This window comes from Thamnophis sirtalis, unplaced genomic scaffold, assembly GCF_051295495.1.
Source record: "Thamnophis sirtalis isolate CommonGarterSnake01/CBP01778 unplaced genomic scaffold, rThaSir2_p1.2 scaffold_5, whole genome shotgun sequence".
Taxonomy (NCBI): Eukaryota; Metazoa; Chordata; class Lepidosauria; order Squamata; family Natricidae; genus Thamnophis; species Thamnophis sirtalis.
Window position 1 is genome coordinate 121,782,555 of NW_028261385.1, and position 21,918 is coordinate 121,804,472.

The window sequence follows — 21,918 nt, forward strand, 5'->3', positions numbered from 1 at the left end:
AGTCCCAATTAAGCCGATGTATTGCTCATGCTGATACACAAATATCAACTAAGACTCAACACTAAATTGGTGCTAGATAAGAGTTAACAGGACTCAAGAGGGGTTGAACCTGAAGCACTTGCAGGAACATAACAATTCTAGATCCAGTCCTCTCTTGATTCTGCCTCTGCTTCTGCTACAACTAGTGTTGATCAATAAGACAGCAATTAAATTATTTGCTCCTAACTGTGGAGCTTCTACAGCTCCTTCTCCAAATCGTAATAATCTCACTAGAAACAATGTTCTAGCATTAAATATTAATATTTAATTATTTTAAAATAACAAGCATGTCTAAAGTCCTTTCCCCCCCCGCTCACATTTTCTGTACATGCGTGAACCTGGCTGGAAGCCCTTCATGGTATTGGATCTGGGTACTTGAGAGACCGCCTACTGCCAATTACCTCCACTAGACCGATAAGATCGCATAGATTAGGCCTCCTCCGAATTCCATCAGCCAGCCAGTGTAGACTGGCAACTACCCGGAGGAGAGCCTTCTCGGTGGCTGCTCCGACCCTCTGGAACGAACTCCCCGTGGAGATCCGGACCCTCACCACCCTCCAGACCTTCCGCGCCGCCCTTAAAATCTGGCTATCCCGGCTGGCCTGAGGTTAAAGACTCTAACCCCTACTCGAATTGTATGACTGTTGAGTTCTTAAATGATGTAGTGCCTTTATGTTGTAAATTGTTTGTCCTCCCCCCCCCCCTTTGAACTGTGAGCCGCCCTGAGTCCCCCCCAGGGAAAAGGGCGGCATACAAATAAAGTGAAACTGAAACTGAAACTGAAACTGGAAGAGTGCTTGGAGAGGATGCTACTTCTGTGCAGGCTGTCATTCTATAGTGCTTAAAACCCCATTGGAAGCCACGGATATGAACAAGCTGCCATTCTATATTACCAGATGGAGAGAAGGAAAGGAAGCACTTTATGTTTGAACATCACCGATATGGAATAAGGATATTATTTATTTATTTATTCATTCATTCATTCATTCATTCATTCATTCATTCATTCATTCAATTTATTTATATCCTGCCTTTATTATTTTTACAAATAACTCAAAGTTCCGGCAGGCCTGGGGCTGTTGACCCCAAAATACGGTCCAGCCCCAATTAGAACGGAGTGCATGGTGTGCTGTTTTTAAATCTATCTTTTCTTTTCCTGTATTTTATTTTTATTTATTTATTTCTGTACTGTCAGCCGCCCGGAGTCCTACGGGATTGGGCGGCATATAAATGTTATTAAACTTGCAAACTTGCATATCCCACACAACATCCTCTTCCTATTTTCCCCACAGCAGTCCTGTGAGGTGAGCTGACCTAACAGAGTGATTAGTCTAACGGTCATCCAGCTGGATTTCATGGCTAAGGTGGGACCTGAACTCATGGTCTCCCGCTTTCTAGCCTGATGCCCTAACCACTAGACCTCCTTTTGCAATCTTCTGACAAGCAAAGTCAATGGAGAAGCCAGATTCATTTAACAACTGTGTTGCCCACTTAACAACTGCAGTGATTCACTTAATCTGTGGCAAGAAAGGGCGTAAAATGGGGTAAAACTCACTTAACACATGTCTCACTGGGCAACATAATTTTTTCCCCCTGCTCAATTGTGGTCATACGTTGAGGACTATCTGTATGTACATATAAAAATACAAAATAAAAATAAATACAGATTTGCATGGAAAAAATCAATAATAAAATGTTTTCTTAGATGCTATGGTCCCAATATTTTCAAAATAATTAATGCTAAGCCAAAATCTAGGAAATCCAGGATACTGGAAAACCTGGAGAAAAGATCATACTTAGTTTACCTGTGCATGAAAACCCAATCCTGTCCATTCCATTTCAGGCTTACTTTCCCTCTATGCCTGAATATCCTGGAATGGTCAGAGCAAGAAAAATGTAACATTTTCATTTAGCTCTTAATATGTAAAAATTATTTTTAAAAACCTGTTTTTTTTACCACCTACTAGACCAAACTGACTAGATAACATTCTTATATGCATATTTTGTAAAAAAACTATCTTTGTAGGCCTTTCAATAATCATAGGTAGTTCTTTGAAATTAGTAGAAATATCCTTTAGAGAATATATGAAGTTCAGAGCATCACCAAACAGTATCGTTATAATTAGTTGCCTGTTCTTGTCAACTCCTGTTCAGCAGTCCTATAGATCCTTGTTAGCACTTTTTGCCTGAGATTGTGGACAAGTTAAAAAATAAAACAAATGTCTGTCAGTAGACAAATCTATCTGTGACTAGGTATAGATATTTATGGATGTGACTGATTTTTCCTTCTTTACAATTTGGAAATATCCTTTAGATTTTCATTGTGGCACATGTGTCTCTGTGTGTATAGGGGGAATCAACACAAACTCCAAGCCACACTCCCCAAGATTCCTATTGTTTCACAATATACAAATTCATGGCTCATCCTGATGCAGGATCATGACTGACTAGAGAGAACATTTCTCTTTTAAATAGTAAAACCAAACAGGAGACCAGGAGACAGCCCACTATGAATCTTGAGGGACCAGATAGGATGGATGTTTATGACCTATTTGGCCAAAGCTCAGCTTTCAGGAAAGAACATTCACAATGCCAATTATGACTCAATAATGGGATCCAGAGGAATATGTAGATTTGGTGCTATTTCTTAAAGCAAAGGCAACATGATTAAAAAAAAATATTATGTACTTTTTATGAATCAAATGAATGCTTATAACGCTTTTAATTTTGAATAGAAAAGAAATTGAAAGGAACCTTGGAAATTTAGTCCAACCCACTGCTCAGGCAGGAGATCTTATACTAGTGATGGCTAACCTTTTTCTAAATGTGTGCCAAAATTGCACATGCATGCGCTATTGCGTGCACACAAGTGCCCACCCACCTGCACATATGCGCATAACTACCCCCACCTGCACATACACGCATGACCCCACCATGCATGCACGCACGACCCCCATGGGGTTTCCTGAAGCCTGGGGAGGGCGAAAAACGGCCCAACCGGAAGTGAACCTGTTTTTTGCTCTCCCCAGGCTCCAGAGGCTTTCCAGAAGCCTGGGGAGGGCAAAAATGACCTTCCCCCAACCCTCCAGAAGGCCGAAAATCAGCTGAAGGCTGCCATGCCAGTAAATATGGCTCCGTGTGCCACAGGTTCACCATCACGGCCGTATACCATTCCAGACAAATGGCAACTTCTGAAGGCAAGCAATTCCATTAATTATTCCCACTATCAGAAAATTTCTCCTTAGTTCTAGGTTGGATCTCTACTTGGTAAGTTTCCATCTGTTAATTCTTGTCTTCTTTAGGTGCTTTGTAGAATAGGATGGCTGACTCCCTCTTCTGAGATATTGGAACACTGCTATTGTGTCACCCTGGTCCTTCTCTGCATTAGACTACATATACTCAGTTCCTGCAACTGTTCATCATATATTTTAGTCTCCAGTCCCCTAATTATTTTGTTGCTCTTCTCTGCACTTTGCATTTCTTCTCTGCACTTATTTGCTTTTATTCTGTTGTAAGCTGCTCAGTGACTTTGACAGTGAGATGAGCAGCATATACATTTGATGGATGGATGAATAAATTTCATACTCCACTTCATTGGATGTTCTTCCCAACATTAACAGGAATATTTCTTAGAGGACTATATACTGGTAACTCTTCATATGGGCTATCTTTATAAATAAAAAACTGAGAACTTATTAAGCACAATATGTTAGCTAAACTTTCCTAAGTTGTGTGGACAGGTGGCTATATTTTAAAATATGTAGCTTGTGTAACCATTTAAGGTTAATTTGAACGAAGATTAACAAAATTTTCAAGAGATGCAAAATGAAGTTGCACTATTTACTTAAAGTCTAAATCAACGTTTATTGATTCAAATCTTCATCCATTGATCTTAGAATAGATGTTTTATTTTCTTTCTTAATTTATGTTCATAGTAATAATTGTACAGTTATTGCAAATTGTACTGGAACAATGTTAATTTAAGTTTAGCTAACATATTGTGCTTAATATGTTCTCAGTTTTTTATTTATAAAAAACTCCCCACCCGTTTTCAACTCAAAAGACCTCCAAAACTACAGTAATGAAGATACCCAAGTGGGACTTTTTTGTTGATCCTTATAATGTAGATTTCTTAGAAATTAATAAATAGCTGTATAAACATCTCAGATTAAAATATTTTAAAGTTCTCAATAAGACACAGAACAGGCCCTTTGGCATAGGCAACCTTCTTAGATATGGAGTTGTGGAGGGATTAGCAATCTTTTGAGGCCAATGGCCACACCTGAAACATTGGAAACAAATGTTCTCCCCAAAATATCTAGCACAATAAGCATGGCCAACTATCCCTTTTTTATGAGCCAATGTTATGAGGTTCATTAATGATTTAAAACATTTTTAATCATCTATATCTTGCTATATCAATTGATCTATCATCACTTCTAGCGTTTCAGAAGGTTGTCTATCTACCCCAATTTATTTGTGACTTTCTGCTAGACAAACAGGCACACTTCCAAAGCACTGGGCTACAACCACTACTACCTTTAATTTTGCCTATTTAGTCTGTGTGGGCCTCAGTAAATAAAGTCAATACAACAGCCTGGCACACTGGAACATTCCAGTGTCTCATTTCGTGTTTTTTTTTTAAATTCAGGTGGGCAGGGAGATTGGCAGGTACCTGTGGCCACCGAGTTGCCTCCCCACGTAGTTTTTCCCAAAGGTCTCACTAGACAGTGAGGTTGAAGGCCCTTTAAATATCCTGTTGCTGAGCTATACAAAATGATGGAGCTCTTTAAATTGCACAATCAAGGCACACACTAATGCAAGAATAACCTGCTTTGAGTACAGGCCCCAGTCAGCACCGGGTGGCAGTATCATTACAGTAGTTTCCAAATGTTTGCCAAAGGCGGCAGAAACTTTATTCCAGTCTATCTTTTTGAATGAAAGTTAACCAAAAGGAGTTGTAAAGGTTTTTAATATTTGAAGAGAAAAGGAGATGATTTTAGAAAAAAGAAAAAGAATTTCCCATATGAAGCTACTGTGGATAATGCTATCAAGGGGTACCGTACTCTTTTTTTAATGAGCTGAAATAATTAAATGGCTAATGACTGCATTATCAACAAAGAAAAATAAAATTCCAGCGGGGTGGGGGGATAAGTACAAATTGAGAAATTAGTATTATATATATTGATATATAAAAATATAATCATAATGAGCATATTAAGGTCAGAAGTTGGAAGACAAAATCTATGTGTATGTAATTGTATTGTTATTGTCAGCACTGTGCAAAAATGTATTGACCCAGCCATACACTGTCCACAAAATATGTTGGTTGTTAAAACTGCAAATAAAACATATACAAAAAACAGTAAAGAAAAAAATAAAAGCAATGATTTATTACCTATTAGTTCTAATTAGTATTCTTTATTGTAGTGTATGTAGAAGCTGTAAGGGGGGGGGGTAGATTAACTAGCATTTCACAGCGATCATCCCAGTGCGTCTTGCAGGCAGGCCCATCCCGTTCTACCAACGGCGGAGCCCAAACTGCACCCCGCCCGCTCCACCGCCCATCCAAGCCGGCTCCCCTTTTTAACCGGATCTATTTAGAACCGCCACCATCGCTGCCACCTCCCGAGACCGGGCGGGCTGCATTGTGGCCCCTTCCAGAGCCGACTGCTTTCCCTTCTCTTCCTGCTTTCCCGCAGCAAAACAGCTCGGAGGCAAAGTACGAACGGAAGAAGCTGCAACAGCCTGAGCTACTGCCGACTCCGCCCGGCTCCTTTCAGTCTTATGCCCTGAAATCCGGGCCAGGGCTCTCTAAAGTGCCAGGGTGATCGAGCAGCCGGCCGGCTCTGCGCCTTCCATCTTCCACTGCGCCGCTGCTTGCTGCTGCTGCTGCTGCATCCCCAACTCCGCGCGGCGTGGCCGGCTAGGGGGGAGACTTACGGAGAATGCCTCCCGGATCCCGGGCTCGGGACAGCCGAGATTAGCTCCCGCCCCCGTCCCTCCCCCTCTGGTTCCCTCCCTCTCTCCGCTTCCCTGCCAGTTCAGCTCCGGATGCGGCTTGGCCAGCGCTCGGCAGGCACGTCTAAGCCGGGTTCTGCCCTTCTGCAGCTCCCCCTCTTTCTCCTCCAGCCGATCGAGGCTTAGCTCGCTGCACCGTGTGAACAAGATGGCGGGGTCGGTAGCAGAGAGGGACGCGGCGGTAAGTGGTCCTTTCCTAATTTCTTCTCGGTTCCCGGGCGGCAAGGTGAGGGCCGGGCGTTTCAGGTGGGTCGGTGGCGCTTGGTTCTTGTGGCCTCTCGCCGTGATCCCGCCTAGCGACGGATTCGAGCTGGGAGTGGGGAAGCTGCGGATTGGGATCTGGAGAGAAGGAGGGGGACCTGTTTGCAGCGGCGTCAAGAAAAACGCCTCGGGGACTGAAAGGCTGGGGAGGGCTGGATTTCTTATTCCTTCTCCCTGCCGGTGTGTGTTTGTGTGTTGAGGGGTGGTGGTGGAGATAAACCTATTTTGCGTTTTTTTGTACCTGGCTGATCAGGTGTGTGAGATGCCCAGATGGGGAGCGGGGGAGGGGTGCATGGATCTGAGCAGTCAGACATGAATTGTACCTGGAGGACTTTGCTGGGGAATTGGGAGGCAACACCCTTTGTTTTGCGAAAGGGCTGGAGGAAAAAGATGGATTCTCTCTTCAAGACTTAAAATGAAATTGGCGCTCTGTTGCTCAGCCTCCCCCCCCCCTTTCTTCCTCTTTCCATCCTCCCTGGGCTGAACACAAAGGGTGCCTTCTGGGTCTGAATGTGTTGTTTTGTTTTTGCTTTTAGAAAATAGAGGACAGACTTTTAAACAACTCCTTGGGATCCCCAGTTCAAGCCGAAGTGTATTTTCCACGACTGGTAAAGGATTTGCTTTCCCTCTCTCCCTCTCTTTATTATATTGGGCCTGATCTGGCCCCCTTCTCCTTCCACTCTGTAATCAGAGGCTACTCATTTTGACTCCCTGCAATCCTTTTCCAGATTGTCCCTTTCTGTGGACACATCAAAGGAGGAATGAGGCCAGGCAAGAAAGTCGTGGTAATGGGCATCGTGGATCTCAACCCAGAGAGGTAATAAGACACAGGCCCAGCCTGATTTCTTCTCCTGGCAGGGTTTTTCCATCCCTATCCATGCATTCCTTCTCTCTCCAAGAACCACAAGAGAAAAAACTGTGTTCCCACAAGAAGAATGTATCTGCCCAACATCCCTCATTCCCGAGGACAGTTATTTTTATCTGTAGTTGTAAATATAGAATGTTGGTTTCTCATTTGACCTATAGGGAGGAGGCAGATATAGATGTAATATTTATTTTTAAGGGAAGACTTCTTATAAGTGGGCACAAGGAGGGATGCTTCACACATGGTCTCTGGGTACAGAGTATCTCCTTGGTAGGGGTGAAGGAACTAAGTATGTTGAGAAATGGCAGTACAGAAGATACAAGTGGTGTACTTGAAACCTAAACAACACCAACTATAATTACTTTTGGCAATGCTAGCTAGAAAGACATTTGTTTAGCCAGAAGCTGCATCTTGGATTTCATTGCTTCTTTTGGGTGAGTGAGGAGATATTCTTGCTTTTCACAGTTTTGACATCAGTCTTACATGTGGAGATTCAGAAGACCCTCCTGCGGATACAGCAATCGAACTGAAAGCCATATTTTCAGATAAACAGTTCCTCAGGAATTCCTGCATATCTGGAGATTGGGGTGAAGAACAGTCGTCTCTTCCATATTTCCCATTTATCCCTGACCAGCCCTTCAGGGTGAGTACTGAGAGTTTATTGACTAACCACTGACACTGTTGACACTGATGTAACTTTGATGGTTTTGTTCTGGGTGTGCTTCAGTGCTAATTTTTGTCCTCTAAATAACACTGTATATAGACTTTATCTGTAGGAATGTAATATTAGGCAAAGACCAAGAATACATTCATTCTGATGGCAATTTACTCAATCCAGATAGAGGAACATGACAACAAATAAAAGATGGCAATATTTAGAAGCACAGGAAACTTTCTTGGCATGGTTATTATAAACATAAATTAAAAACACTCTATGTCATGACATTATTTGAAGTGGTTGCCATAAGATTTCTATACTCAATGGTATTGTCTCCATGGCTTTTTGTTTTATTGTGTAGGTCTCCCTATTCTAGGTTAAAGTGCTTTTCATATATTGCTACTCACTCTCCTGGAGTGAGTTTAGCTTCTTATATCTATAACAGTTATAGCAATGGTGTTCTTTTAAAGCACGCTTGATGTATTTGGGTCTTATTCTGTTCTTTTACATCATCTCATTATAATAACAGAAAAGGGATGTAATACAGGTAGTCCTCAACTTAAGACTACAATGGAGCCCAAAATCTCTGTTCCTAAGTGAGACATTTGTTAAGTGAGTTTTGCCCCATTTTATGACATTTCTTAACCTACAGTTGTTAAGTGAATAACTGCAGTTGATAAGTTAGTACCACATTGTTGAGTGAATCTGGTTTCCACATTGATTTTGCGTATCAAAAGGTTGCAAAAGGGGATCGCATGACTTTGGGACACAGCAACAGTCATAAGTATGAACCAGTTGTAAAAGCATCTGAATTTGGATCCCATGATCCTGGGGCTGTTACAAAGATTGTAAGTGTGAAAAAAGGTTATAAGTCCCTTTTTTCCGTGCTGTTGTAACTTTGAATGGTCACTAGCTGAATTGTTGTAAGTTGAAGACTACCTATATAATTGGATGCACATTCAAATGAAAAGCACTCTTAGACTCTTGACGTAGAGATAATCAACAAAACAAACTATGCTGTCATAGCATTAAATTCAAATGGAAAGATAGATTTTTAGAGCTGCCTGTACTTTAAAAAACATTCTCCATTATTCATTCAGCCTTCCATGATTCTTAGGGAAAAAATGCTATTGATATAAGAGCAGCATTAAAGATGCATTGTGAAAATAATTTGACTCATTAAATCAGCTACTTTTTTTTCAGGCTCATACAGAAGCCTGAAAAATGGAAATAATAAATACCTTTAATAAATAGCAGGAAAAAAGTCCCATATTCATGGTTGTGTGAGGTCATGAATTACTAGATTCCTCTCCTCTTTTGACTCCATATACATTCATTGAAGATACCCATGCAAGACCAGGAGGAAGGGCATTGGATTCCTCAGATGACACTTCAAAATATTACATTCAGGTGATACAGGAGAATGTTGGGAAATAATCAAGACCATCTGCAGTGGTTCCTCTGGGTTTTTTTTTTTTTTTTGTCTCTGAAAATGTTTGCATTTGATTTTCATAAAATAAACTGCCCCCTTATAGGGATCATAAATTAAAACTTCATTTAATGAAACATGCAATTTGATTACTTACTTACTTTACTTATTCACTTAATTTATTTACTTACCTTAGTTTATTTCTGAAGATCCTGAGTGACTTATAAAGATATTGTTAGGGAGGGCTAAAAACTTGTAATAAATTCAGTCCATAACAATTTGCAAACAATCTGATGAGCCATCATTTAAAACAGGGGTGTTAAACTGGCGGCCCGTGGGCCAGATGCGTCACACAAAGGCCACGCCCACTCATTTCGGCAAATGGGGAAAACATCACAAAATGTTACATGACATTTGTGTGACACTGCAAGACAAATGTGACACTGCAAGTTTCACACTGGTGATTTAAAGGTCTTATTTGTCCCCTAAAGCCCTCATATTTTCACAGCTATTCCAAAATAAGGACAGTGTGGTTTAGAAATCAGGAGATAGAGTTTTCCAAAGGAAGAGTTTTCCAAAGGAAGGTGTCATAGTGGGACGGGATTCTTTTAAACTCGAGGCATATTTAGGCTTGGAAGGATGGCAATTGACAGAGAAAAAGACAGTGGCAAGATCTATGCTTTCTTTTACTATATATAGTGAAGCCATTTTAATAGTAAACATATTTATAACATGTACGTACAACACAATCCTGGCTTTTGCTCGTTGTCAAATCCTAATCTCTCTCCCAGAGATTATTCTCTAATTCTCCGGCTAACTGCTTCACTTCCTCCCTCTTCATTCTATCTCCCTCCCATTTCTGGGCTTATTACAGAAAGTGAAAAGAAAAGAATGGGCTCAAATCCTTCTGGATCCATCTGGCTGGTCACCTTCTCCCTTCTTGGGGGAAGAACCACCTTCAGGGTTTTCTGCCCAGGCCTTCCCCAGAGATCAGAGCTTTTTCAACAGTAGCTGGTTCTCTGCTTCTTGGTTGAAGATATCATCTCCCTGGGACTTCCCTTCCCTTCCTCCACCATGGATTTCTCTTCTCTCTTAATGGCCATAGATGGAGAAGAGTTCTGTGTGCTTATATAACTCCACACTTCACCTTTTCTCTCCAGCAACTCCCATTTTGCATCTTCTTTTTCTCTCCTCTCTTTCTCCAATTTTGGGTCAGATCAAAATGGAATGTCCCCCAGCAACTGAGGAGGTGGATGTCCCTCTAGGACTCTAGCCTCCAACAGTATATACCAGGCTGGGCCAATGGAACTGCAGTTTCTGCATCTCCCCCCAGGTCAGCTCAACAGCCCTTGTGACATCATAGCTACCCCTTAAGAATTGAACTTCTCCCTTTTTCTTTCTTCATTTGCTGACTCTCACCAATACAACAGCAGCCATAGCGGGCCATTAAGAACCATATGCCATACAAGGCTATCACTGAGAAGATTTGACTATATGTTTCCTCTGTGGTTAAACTATAAACAAGTCACAAGGACTGGACCGCTAGACCTTAGTAAACAGGCAGATTCAACCATGAGTTGTGTAGGGTTTTAAAGTGATCACCAGCATGTTGAATTGCATTTAAAAGCTAAGAGGCATCCAGTAAAATTCCTATACAGGTAGCAATAGCACTTAGACTTATATACCACTTTACAGTGCTTTATATCCCGCTCTAAGCAGTTTTACAGAGTGAGCATATTGCCCCCAACAATCTGGGTCCTTATTTTACCCACCTCGAAAGGATGGAAGGCTGAGTCAACCTTGAGCCCGGTGGGATTTGAACTGACAAATTGCAGGCAGCTGGCAGCCAGCAATCAGCAGAAGTAGACTGCAGTACTGCACTCTAACCACTGCGCCACCGAGGCTCTTAGGTAGGCCTTGGCTTACAACCACCGCTGAGCCCAAAATTTCTGTTTCTAAATGAGACAGTTAAGTGAGTTTCCCCCCATTTTACAACCTTTCTTGCCATAATTGTTAAGTGAATTACTGCAGTTATTAAAATAAGAACATAAGTTGTTAAGTGAGTCTGGTTTCCCCATTGACTTTACTTGTCAGAAGGTCGCAAAAGGGGACTCTCATGACAAAGCACAACTTTGTCATGTTATCTACCTGCTGTTCAAACATGGACTGCTAGTATAAAAGGAACTCCAGGGTGTAAACACAATCTCACACAGGGCCAAAGATAGACTACATCCAATCTCAATCAGATTTTTGATCCATAGTCACTTTGTCTTACTGAGGTTCAATGTTAGTCTGGTTTTCTCATCCAGATGCTGACAGCCTCTTAAGTACTGGGCTTGCTGTGATGGAATATTTAACTGGATATCATCTGCGTATTGATGATGCCTCACTCTGTGCTCACCTCTTCAAAAACTTCACATAGTTATTCAACAGCATTGACCTTATATCTCAATGGTGATCGCATACTGATCTTTCCCCTCCGCTGACTGGAAGGACATTCATTCCTAGATGACTTACTGCGCTGGAATGAGAAGAGAAAAAATAATAGTGTTTTTTTAAAAACTTTTTAAAGTTTTCTTATGTATCTCATATATTTATTTTACAGTCCTCCCCTGGGGGACTCTGCTCTGTAGGATAATGACAAGAAACAGTGCCATATAAGGAACAGCACTGAAAAACAGAAACCCATGCTATTAAAAGTTTATACTTTCTGGGCTTTAATTCCTTTGTGAATAGTACATTTTAGGATTATGTGATTCCTTGTCTGTTGGTGGAGGTCATTTAGATCTATTTATATATAAAATGCATTGCTTTGTTCTTAATAAGTACTCAGTGGAAACTTCAGAGAAACCAACATTTTAATGATAGTTTTCAATATTGTTTATTGCTGTTTTATACTTTTTAAAAAATGCGAGGAAGAAAAACTAGTAAGAAATACAGGGTAAGTGGTATGCACAGATATGAAATTAGCTCAGAATAGCTATCAGAACCCAACAAGTCCTGCATTAGTTTCCAATGGCTGTATGGACTTCTCCAATAATGTCACTGTTATCCTAAGAGCCACATTGCATTTGCTTTGCAACACTGGTTTTAGGACATGAAGACAATATATTGTTTAAGGAGTCAAGAGCAAAGGAGGGCATCATTTGGCATTGGTCAGTCAGTCTATCAAAGGAGCTGGAATGGCAAGGAGCCCAAACAAATAGAATCAAGAAATCCAATCACAGTCAGCAAGCATAAATCTGAAACATTGCCAATAACTACCAAATCCAACATTTAAAAGGCAAAGAATTAGTTAAGTGGACAAGCAAGACTGTTGGGAAAAGGTCCCTAAAGTGGAATTAGTGTGTTGTTATTTTAAAAAATATGTCCATTTATTCATTTTATCAATCATTTTATCAGTTGTCAGAAGACCCTGCCACAGAGCCTTTGATGCTGATCCCAGTGGCCATCCATCAGTGACGTGCGGTGAGGTTTATGGCTGGTGAGGCACTGATGTCATCACAATCAGATACTCAGGGATTCTCTCCTCTCCCCTGACACCCCACTGACTAAAGCACTTTCTTTCACCCGCGGCAGAGCTCAGGCGGGCGAAAGAAAGTGCTTTAGTCAGTGGGGTGTCGGGGAAGAGGACAGAATGCAGGTGGGTGAAAGAAAGTCCTTTAGTCTGTGGGGTGTTGGGGAAGAGGAGAGAATGATACCCCACTGACTAAAGCACTTTATTTCGCCCGCAGCAGAGCTCAGGCGCTTCAGTCAGTGAAGCACTTTCTTTCGCCCACCTAAACCTAAAGCACTTTCTTTCACCCGTCTGAGCTCGCGGCAGCCCGCCTGAGCTCTGCCGCTAGCTCAGGCGGGCGAAAGAAAGTGCTTTAGCCAGTGAAGCACTTTCTTTTGCCCGCCTGAGCCTAAAGCACTTTCTTTCGCTCACCTGAGCTCTGCCGCGAGCTCAGGCGGGCAAAAGAAAGTGCTTTAGGCAGTGGGGTGTCGCGGGAGAGGAGAGAATGCCTGAGCATTGCATTTATTAAAGAAAAAAGAAAAAAAGGAAATTTGAAGAAAAAGAGGGACCATGGGGTGGGGGTGGGGGGGGCATCAGAAGCGGAGAAAGAGAGGAGGAAGAGTGAGCGCGACCCTGCAGCTTTAAACAGAATGACAGAGTTGAAGCCTCTAAAAAATGCGCCCTCTACTATGAGGCAGGAGAACTGCGTGCCTCAACTACCTCAGGATTTTTTTTGGCTTTTAACCTTCGCTTAACTTTGCTTGAGCGCCTAAAAAGTCAGACTCGATGAGGCATGCAGTTCTCCTGCCTCATAGTAGAGGGCGCTTTTTAGAGGCTTTTTTAAACAGGCAGTCATTCACGGTGAGGCAGAGCTAGCTAGCCTAACCTCAGCACTCGCCGTTTACATTTTTTTTTCCTTTTCATGATTGACAGTGGTGAGGCTGTGCCTCCCCTGACTGCACGTCACTGCCATCCATGGATTAAATCACCATCTAAGAAGGCAGTTCCTTTGGTACCCTGGTCATAAAGATTTGTAACTTAAATCTAGTGTATTCAATTTGATTTGTTGGGAGTAAACATTGTAGCTATTTGAAAAGTGAACCCTATTACATGGGCCATTGAATAATCTTGTTATAATAAGCTGTTAAACAACCTTCAAAGGTAGTCCTGTAGAGAGCACATTTTTTTATAATCTAAGCCAGTGGTTCTCAAACATTTTAGTCTCAGGGCTCCTTTAATTCTTAAAAATGATTGAGAATCACAGAGAACTTTGGTTTACACGTATGATATCTTGATGTTTACTATATTAGAAAACTGAGTAATTTAAAAATACTATTTAACTTTGTGAACCCCCTGAAAGGATTTTAGGGAGCCCAGGCCACACCACAATAACCACTAATTTCAGCAAAATATCATTTGGGTTTGAGAACTGGATCTTGTTGTCTTATAGTTGTAGAAATGAATATAATTCCTTGTATGTGTTTGGCATAGTATTCTGTGAATCATAAACGCTCCCGGCAATGATCAGTGATGATGTTTTCAGCAAGTGATTATACTTTTCAATGGGCTTCCCCAATTATAGGGTATAATATAGGGCCTTGATGGCGAACCTATAGCACACGGCCTTGCTTGTTTGTCTTCTGGGTTTCTGGCATGCGTGCACCTGCGATGATCAGCTGTCCTTCGCACATGAGGCAGTGCTGAAAACCAGTGTGTGCATGCACGCTGGGCAGCTGATCATTTGGTGGGCATGCACGCTAGAACCTGGAAGTTCAGCTTTTCCAGAGCGTGATCTCTTCGCACGTGCAGCAGTACCAAAAACTGGTCTGCGCATGGGCGCCAATCGGCTGATTGTTGAGCTTGCATGCGCACTAGAACCCAGAAGTTCAGCTTTTCTGGAGCGCAGCCCCGATGACTGCGGAACGTGCAATGTTTCCGCGCAATCTTTTCTGCATTCGGTGCCGAAAAGGTTTGCCATTACTGATATAGGCATCTTCCAGATCTATTGGATGATAGTTGCTGTAATCCCCAACAGTGTGATCATTGGTAAACTACTCCAGCATGCTAAATCATTGGTGGTCTGCTCAATTGTACTTCATTTGGAATCCTAGAGATATTCATTGTCACCAGACAAGGAAAACTCATTTGTCAGTAAGAAAATTTGGGGAATCATCTTGAATACTGTTCCAGCGTCTAAATTTTGTAGGGGTTGAGAAGAAATTTACGAGTTTGATGCAATTCAGGATTTTTTTTTCTTTTGTATGGCAAATATTTGCTTTCAGGTAACTGTATATGAATAATGAAGATGAGATCAGAACATTATTTATGGGTATTTGGAGAGCTTAAACAAAAGTTTTAAAGACTCTAAATGAAATTTTGCTATTGTCTTCCATTCAAAATGATCATGGTTTAAAAGTGCTTGGTTTTGATTGATTATGCCCATCATCACTGAGTGCTCTCTTTCTTTTTATTCACTGATACCAGAAGTGAATGTCCTAAACCTTCAGGGTTGTGCAGAGTCCCAAGAAATAGAACGTATTACAAATTGTAATAGTTAATGTTACAATAAAGCAAGATTATTAAGCACATATAGTAACTATAGTGTAGTCATATCAATATGCTTAATTTTTATTAAATAGAGGCAAAATAAAAAGTTTTATTTCTGTCCTGGTAGCAGCCAGTATTTTTGGAAGGAATAAAATCTCCACGTTATCATTCAAGATTTGGGTCCATTTTTTAAAAAAAAAATCATGTATACTCACCATAAGATCTCACAAAGGACATTAATAATTGCTTCTATAGTTACTAAGTTCTCATATACATAGGTTTGAATTTGAAATAACTGGCATGAAACTTAAAAATTGTAGTTATTGCTTCATTGGGTTGTACAAGTAAAAGCCTTTATGATTAGTGTGTTAAAGAGTAAAGAAAGTTAGTACAACAGAGCACTTAAGATTTTGCACTAGACTTGTGGAGAACAAAACTACCATTAGACATGAAAGCTTGAGGGATGATCAAGTGCTGGATATTTTCTCTCTCAGTGTAGTAGTGGTGATATTGTGGGGTGAAACCGGGTGAAAATCCTAAGTTAGATATACTGCTTTCAGTCCCTGGAAGAATGCAGGATATTAATTTAACAAATCTTCAACTGTGTTCAACTAGTAGCAAAATGATACAATTGGCAAATAAAGCTCTCCTTTTTCCCTCTGCGCCTTTCAGCACAAATTACAAGATCTACACAAATTAACTCCGTTTAGGGAGACCATGGGAAAGTCCAACCACACCTGTAGAAGATGACTTGCATAAGGTTGGATGCAATCCTTTATTTGCATCAATTAGCTATTAGATCCTGTCTTTTAAATACTAAATCAGAGAAAGATTTATATTCACACCACATATTTCCTTTAAATACTCTGAAAATATATATAGTGTTACTGATGGAAATTTTTTGCAAAATCTAAGTTATGGATATGCTTTTCCCATCTAGTTATGGGAGGCATTTAAGTGTTAGACCTTTGCACACTTATACTTGCATTAGAAAAAAAGGCCAGTATATTATCTATGAGATTCATAATTGACATGCTAAAGAAGATACCCCAGCTATTCAGTTGTACTTATATTGCATGATCTGCATTGTTATTGTACCATACTGCCTTTTCATCCTCATCTACACCATGCACTCAATGATGCAATTTTAACCCATCAGTACTGCTTTAGTTAATTACTACTTGAGTTAATACCTGGGAAACTATACTTATTCTCTGACTACAAATATGAAACTGAATTTGACTTGGGGGCTTTAGTGACATCAATCAAAGATTCTGTGAGAAGGTTTTCTTTCCTCAGCTGCAAATAGCCTTTCAGTTCTGCATAGATCACTTATCTGTTTACTTGGATTGCAAAAGAGATCACTCTGTGAGTGATCTGGTCCAAACCACATAGGTGGTCAAAGTGATGTAAGATAGATAGCATTTATTATATCAACACTACTTGTGAGTTCTTAAAATGTTCCTTCCAATTAAAATTGTGGTCCTCATCCATACTTTATTTCTTACAGGTTGAAATATTGTGTGAACACCCTCGTTTTAGAATATTCGTGGATGGACATCAGCTTTTTGATTTTTACCATCGCATTGAGAAGTTATCAGCTATTGATACAATAAAGATAAATGGAGACCTTCAGATTACTAAACTTGGTTGACCTAGGTTTTTCAAATTATTATTTAAAAAGAAAAAAAAAGAAAACCAAAATTTTAGATTCCAAATTGGCTCGGGTTCTGTTAGCCTCTGTCTGAAGAAGCAATGAGAATTTCGTTTGGGACACCCAGATACCAGACAGGGATCATTATTGTCTTCTCAGCAACAAAAGACATGTTGATGAATTGAACTATTGTTTATTTGAATGAAGAAAGCACTTAATGATAAATAGATACTGAGCCCTCCTTCTTTTATGGAACAAAAAGCCTACCCCTGCTGGATAATCACATTATAATGGATCTTGAAAGAGTTACTTCATTGTCTAAACTGTATAAGCTATCCATCTTCCCAATAAGAAGGCAGGTTTGGAAATCAACTGCTAAATCGATTACAACAGTGACTTTTCTTTTTGCAAATCATCATCATCATCATCATCCTAAAAAAGTTCTCCTGCACTTAAGGGGATTAATGTAAGTGTAACACCAATCACAAAATCAGGCCAAATATGGAAGCCATTATTCAACGCCTATAGTTGGTTTTATTCAAACCAATAACAAAGGATCCACAGATGTTAACAGTGCAGTCTTGGCCGAATACTGGGGCAGTGGTCTAGCACATGCTTATCTCCTTCATCCCACAGAATCAAGGGAAGACAGCACACCTAATTACAGGATTGTGACCACTTGAATTGCCAAGGAAAAAGAGAAACTGAATAATGGCTTCTGAATTTAGCCTGCATATTTTAGTCAGGGTATGTGTATAGAATGTAGGTCATTACATGTTTTGCACAATGTAATATTAATACAATCTTTTAAGAGCTTTCCTCTAGTTTATTTATTGGTACTCATTGTGTTAATGTATTAACAGAAAAAAAAAATGAAACAATATTATTGAAGCTTTAGAGGGGTAAAGTATAAGCATTCTCAAGATACCATGTTATAGTAACATATCATTTTGGAAATACCTGCTGTTTTATCTTAAGGTGGTTGGGGATATTTTTGTGGTGCCCTCACAATGTCACAAAAGATTATTGTCATGTTTTCACCAGAAATTGTTTTCAGTATGTTGTAATTTTGCTGTAAATGGTACTCAGAATTCACTCCTTCCCTCAGCTAATAAGGATTTCTAATTTGATTGGGATATGCATACACTGCAGTCCTGCTATACTCATTATCCAGGAGTAAGCCCCCTTCTGGGCAATGAAATTGATTTCTAAGTAAACATTATAAGAAAGCACTGTTTGAGTTTGAGAATACCATGCATTTTTTGCAAATCAATGCCCTTGGTGGCTGCTGTCCTGGTTGAGGAAGAGGATGAAATTCTCAGCTCATCTAAGGACAAAAAATTAGCCCTTATAAATGGCCCAATTTATAATTTAATCTAATTTTCCTAATAAAGGAATATTGGATGTTCACAAATAGTCTTCATTGAAGAGCATAACTGTGTTATTATGATTATACTACAGAATGAGTGAATGAACACAGTGATTCTCCCCCCTCCTCCCTTTGGTACTTTAGTAATCAGTGCAATTTACACACATGGGACCATAAACACAGTGAACAACAAAGGTTTATTTGAGTGTTACAGTGTGAAGAAAAAGGTGTATTTGCATTATTTTTAGAATTTGTATTATAGGGACTTTTAAAGACATTTATTATGGAGACTTTTGTAGTATAACTTTTTTTAAAGGCAAAAAAAAGGAACAAAATAATTTATGCTTGAATCATAAAGAAGGTCTGTTTCCATCAATCAGAGCGAGAATCTTCTTATTTAAGATTATCTACAATAGCTTTATTGTGCATCAACTCATCCTATCTGATCTTTGAGTTCACGTCTATAACACAGTTAATGAAGTGGAGGCATTAATTTGTCTCTTTGTCTAGAAGTCTGTAGAATAAACATGGCTTCCATTATTGATCCCAGAAAGAATCATTAGTTGTGTGCACTCCCTCTATGTTGGGATATAGTGATATGGTGTGTTGCAGAAGGGATCGACCTAAATGGTTTGAAGTTTAAGAAAAACTGGAACTGCATCCTCCCCCCCTCCCCAGTCTATTTGCATGGTCCTCTAAAAGGAGTAGCAGAACTTTTTGGCACTCTGGCACAAAATCGCTATAGCTGATGAAAAATTGCTTGAGAAAGTGGGGAACAGTTGCTGCCTTGTCTTTAAGAGGTGGAAAAGGATTCCAAAAGATTCCTTCAGGATTTGCTGCAGCCAAAGGAACCACAAAGTAACTAAAGCCACGGGTCTTCACCAATTTACCTCCTAGTAATTTTGCTTAATATCAGTGAAATTGTTGTTGTTAAAATGTGTTGTGAAACACACTAAAATTCATTCATTGATGGATGTAGGATTTATTTCTACAAAAAATATACTTAGCAGTCATGCCATAAGGCTACCTTAAGCATATTTATTTAGGACAGGCCAATTAGACATGAAAGTAATTCCCAAATAATCATAAATAGAAGCAGAATAGGACATGTTTCAGTCTTAAGAATAGAGGTGATTGATTTCATTGAAAGTGGTGGGAAAGAGGGGCCACTCCTGACAAATTCTAGCTAGGATTGGAAAACATGTTAAAGCCACAATATTTGGTATTCTTAAACATTAAACCTATTTATTTAGACAAAGAACATACAATATTGTTAAAATAGCATATTACTTCTGAATTAATATAATAATTTGCAAAAATCTGCATATTCTTGGGTAATTCATCCATTGCATGCTTCTTTAAACAAATATTGCACATCGGGGTGAAAACCATACCACAAGATGAGTGGCATATAAATTTGATAAATGACTGAAGTTGGACTCAAGCTACTATCGAGTCCAGTAACATGATGAACAGCCCAGTCTGCAAACTGGTTTACGTCAGAATTCCTGAAGCTGCGTGAAACTAATCACAGTTTTAAGTATGCAAATTTTCACTTTGAAATAAATGATCGGATCATACACTAGAATCCCACTTCTCTATATAGATTTTTCAGAAATTTTCACATTCTACTTTCCTATGCTAGGTATGCTTTTATTTCTGTCTCTGCTAGTTATTGTTGGTTATTTGTCCCTCAAAAGTCCATCTATGAAAATAATTGACATCCCAAGTTTTTGAAAGATTGTTTTGCCACCATAGTTAGGCCTTTGAAGATTCATTAAATACAGCTACACCGAAATGTGCTACTGGAAGAAGTTTAACTTTGAATACCCTGGTTTACCCTTATTCCAAAGTAATATCAATGCCCTCAATTGACCTTTCCAAATTTTCTTTGATGAGTTATTTGGGGAGGTGTAATCTGACACATTGGGGGGACTAAGTTGGGAAAGACTAATTACTTTTCAGGTTACAGTTTCCACTACTGCTTCCCAGTAACTTCTTTTGAGTCAATTTATGTGTCATGTTCTCTTTGTATTTCTATTAGATTCTGTGTGGGATTTTTACCAGGATTTATACCATCTATCTATCTATCTATCTATCTATCTATCTATCTATCTATCTATCTATCTATCTATCTATCTATCTATCTATCTATCTATCTATCTATCTAATGCCATTTTTAATGTCTTAATAAATCCAACAATATTTCTATATAATACAAAAGAGAACAAGCAAGAAAGATATTCTTGAAAATAAAAGCCAAACAGAGAGGAAATTATTTTATTTATATGTTTGGATTATTTTTTTCTACCATATATGCAGACAGGCTAATGAACTCTTGACTGATTAATCTCTAAGATTTTAAGACTGGATTTACTTTTTCTGATTTCAACTAAATCCTTAGATTACGGCGATGAAAATGCCATAATTTTTTGCATGTGAAATATATGGAAACTTTTAATTTTATCACTTCACAGCAAAGAATTGGGGATCTCTAGCTTTCTAGATGTTGCTGAACTAATTTTCAGCATCTTAGCTGTGCTATCTCTGTAACTTATAATTTAGCTATAATAATTTCTGCATAATTTCTATCTACAATTAGATGTTAAAAACTGAGAACGTATACTATAATGACATAATTTTCTGCTTTAAGCATCAGTCTTGAACATATTTTCTAGGGATTGAGCTTTGTTGGACATCATGGAATTTAATACTGAATTAAGATACATAAAACTACTCCACAAGTAGAGCTGCAATTCTGTACATACCTGGAGCAAGTCCTATAGAATCAACTGAGAGCATTGTCTGATTGGATACGCATATGATTATTTGCTCAGTTCCATGATACAATAGATTTCTCAATTCACTAGTGGTGAATCCTTCTGAAGAGAATACTGATGAGTTGACCTAAAACACTGGAAATTTGATTTTTGGTGATAACAGAAAGATCTTACAACCTGAGGGGTTGGTTGTTTTGGCAGCTCTTGGCTACTTATGAATTTGGCTGCTTAACAAATCAATTTAAATCCTTAAGTATCTTTTCCATTGTGCATGAGATTCTTCTGTATCTGGTTATGCTATGTGGTGATTGGTCATGATATCCCTGACTGAGCCAAAGAGAATACACCAAACACCCCTTTCTGTAGCATGCTGCCTCTTGTTTTAGAAGACATGCTGATCCCTCTGAAAGAAGACTGCGGTATTCATTTGAGGGGTCCTTGGTGCTCTCTAAAGTTGGTGGTTTTCTTTCTTTTTTTGTACTAAGATTTTATTTTATTTTATAGCATACAAAAATTCCAATTTCAATTGAACAGTGTGTTGTCTGGGTACAAGTCATTTTAGGAAATAATAATTAAAGTGTTCACAACAATATTCCTGTGTTAATATCAATTATATGATAATGATAATCACAATATTTGTTTAACCAAGTTAACACATCTTCCTTATGTCACAAATGTGAGAGCGTGCACTGCCTTCTGCCCATGCACAGTGCTTGTGCACTACGTTGGGGTAGGTGGGTGGAGCCTCCCGCAGCCACCGCTACCGGTTCGCCTGAACTGGAGAAAACCAACTGAATAC

The 21,918-nt window shown here is 39.4% G+C and overlaps 1 protein-coding gene across 1 annotated transcript; it reads left to right on the forward strand.

Annotated features, from left to right (window-relative positions):
- Nucleotides 1–5,982: 5,982 nt before the first annotated feature.
- Nucleotides 5,983–17,786, forward strand: LGALSL (galectin like). Its single transcript, XM_014062305.2, has 5 exons — nucleotides 5,983–6,241; nucleotides 6,858–6,929; nucleotides 7,050–7,138; nucleotides 7,652–7,829; nucleotides 16,827–17,786. The coding sequence occupies exons 1-5, from the start codon at nucleotides 6,209–6,211 to the stop codon at nucleotides 16,968–16,970; spliced, it is 516 nt and encodes a 171-aa protein (XP_013917780.1). The 5' UTR covers nucleotides 5,983–6,208; the 3' UTR covers nucleotides 16,971–17,786.
- The last annotated feature ends 4,132 nt before the right edge of the window (nucleotides 17,787–21,918 follow it).

What these genes read in the sequence shown, in the direction of transcription:
- LGALSL (XM_014062305.2), top strand. Translation starts at nt 6,209, where the DNA reads ATGGCGGGGTCGGTAGCAGAGAGGGACGCGGCG. An exon ending in GTGGATCTCAACCCAGAGAG is followed by an intron (nt 7,139 to 7,651) that starts GTAATAAGACAC and finishes TGCTTTTCACAG; the next exon opens with TTTTGACATCAGTCTTACAT. An exon ending in TCCCTGACCAGCCCTTCAGG is followed by an intron (nt 7,830 to 16,826) that starts GTGAGTACTGAG and finishes TATTTCTTACAG; the next exon opens with GTTGAAATATTGTGTGAACA.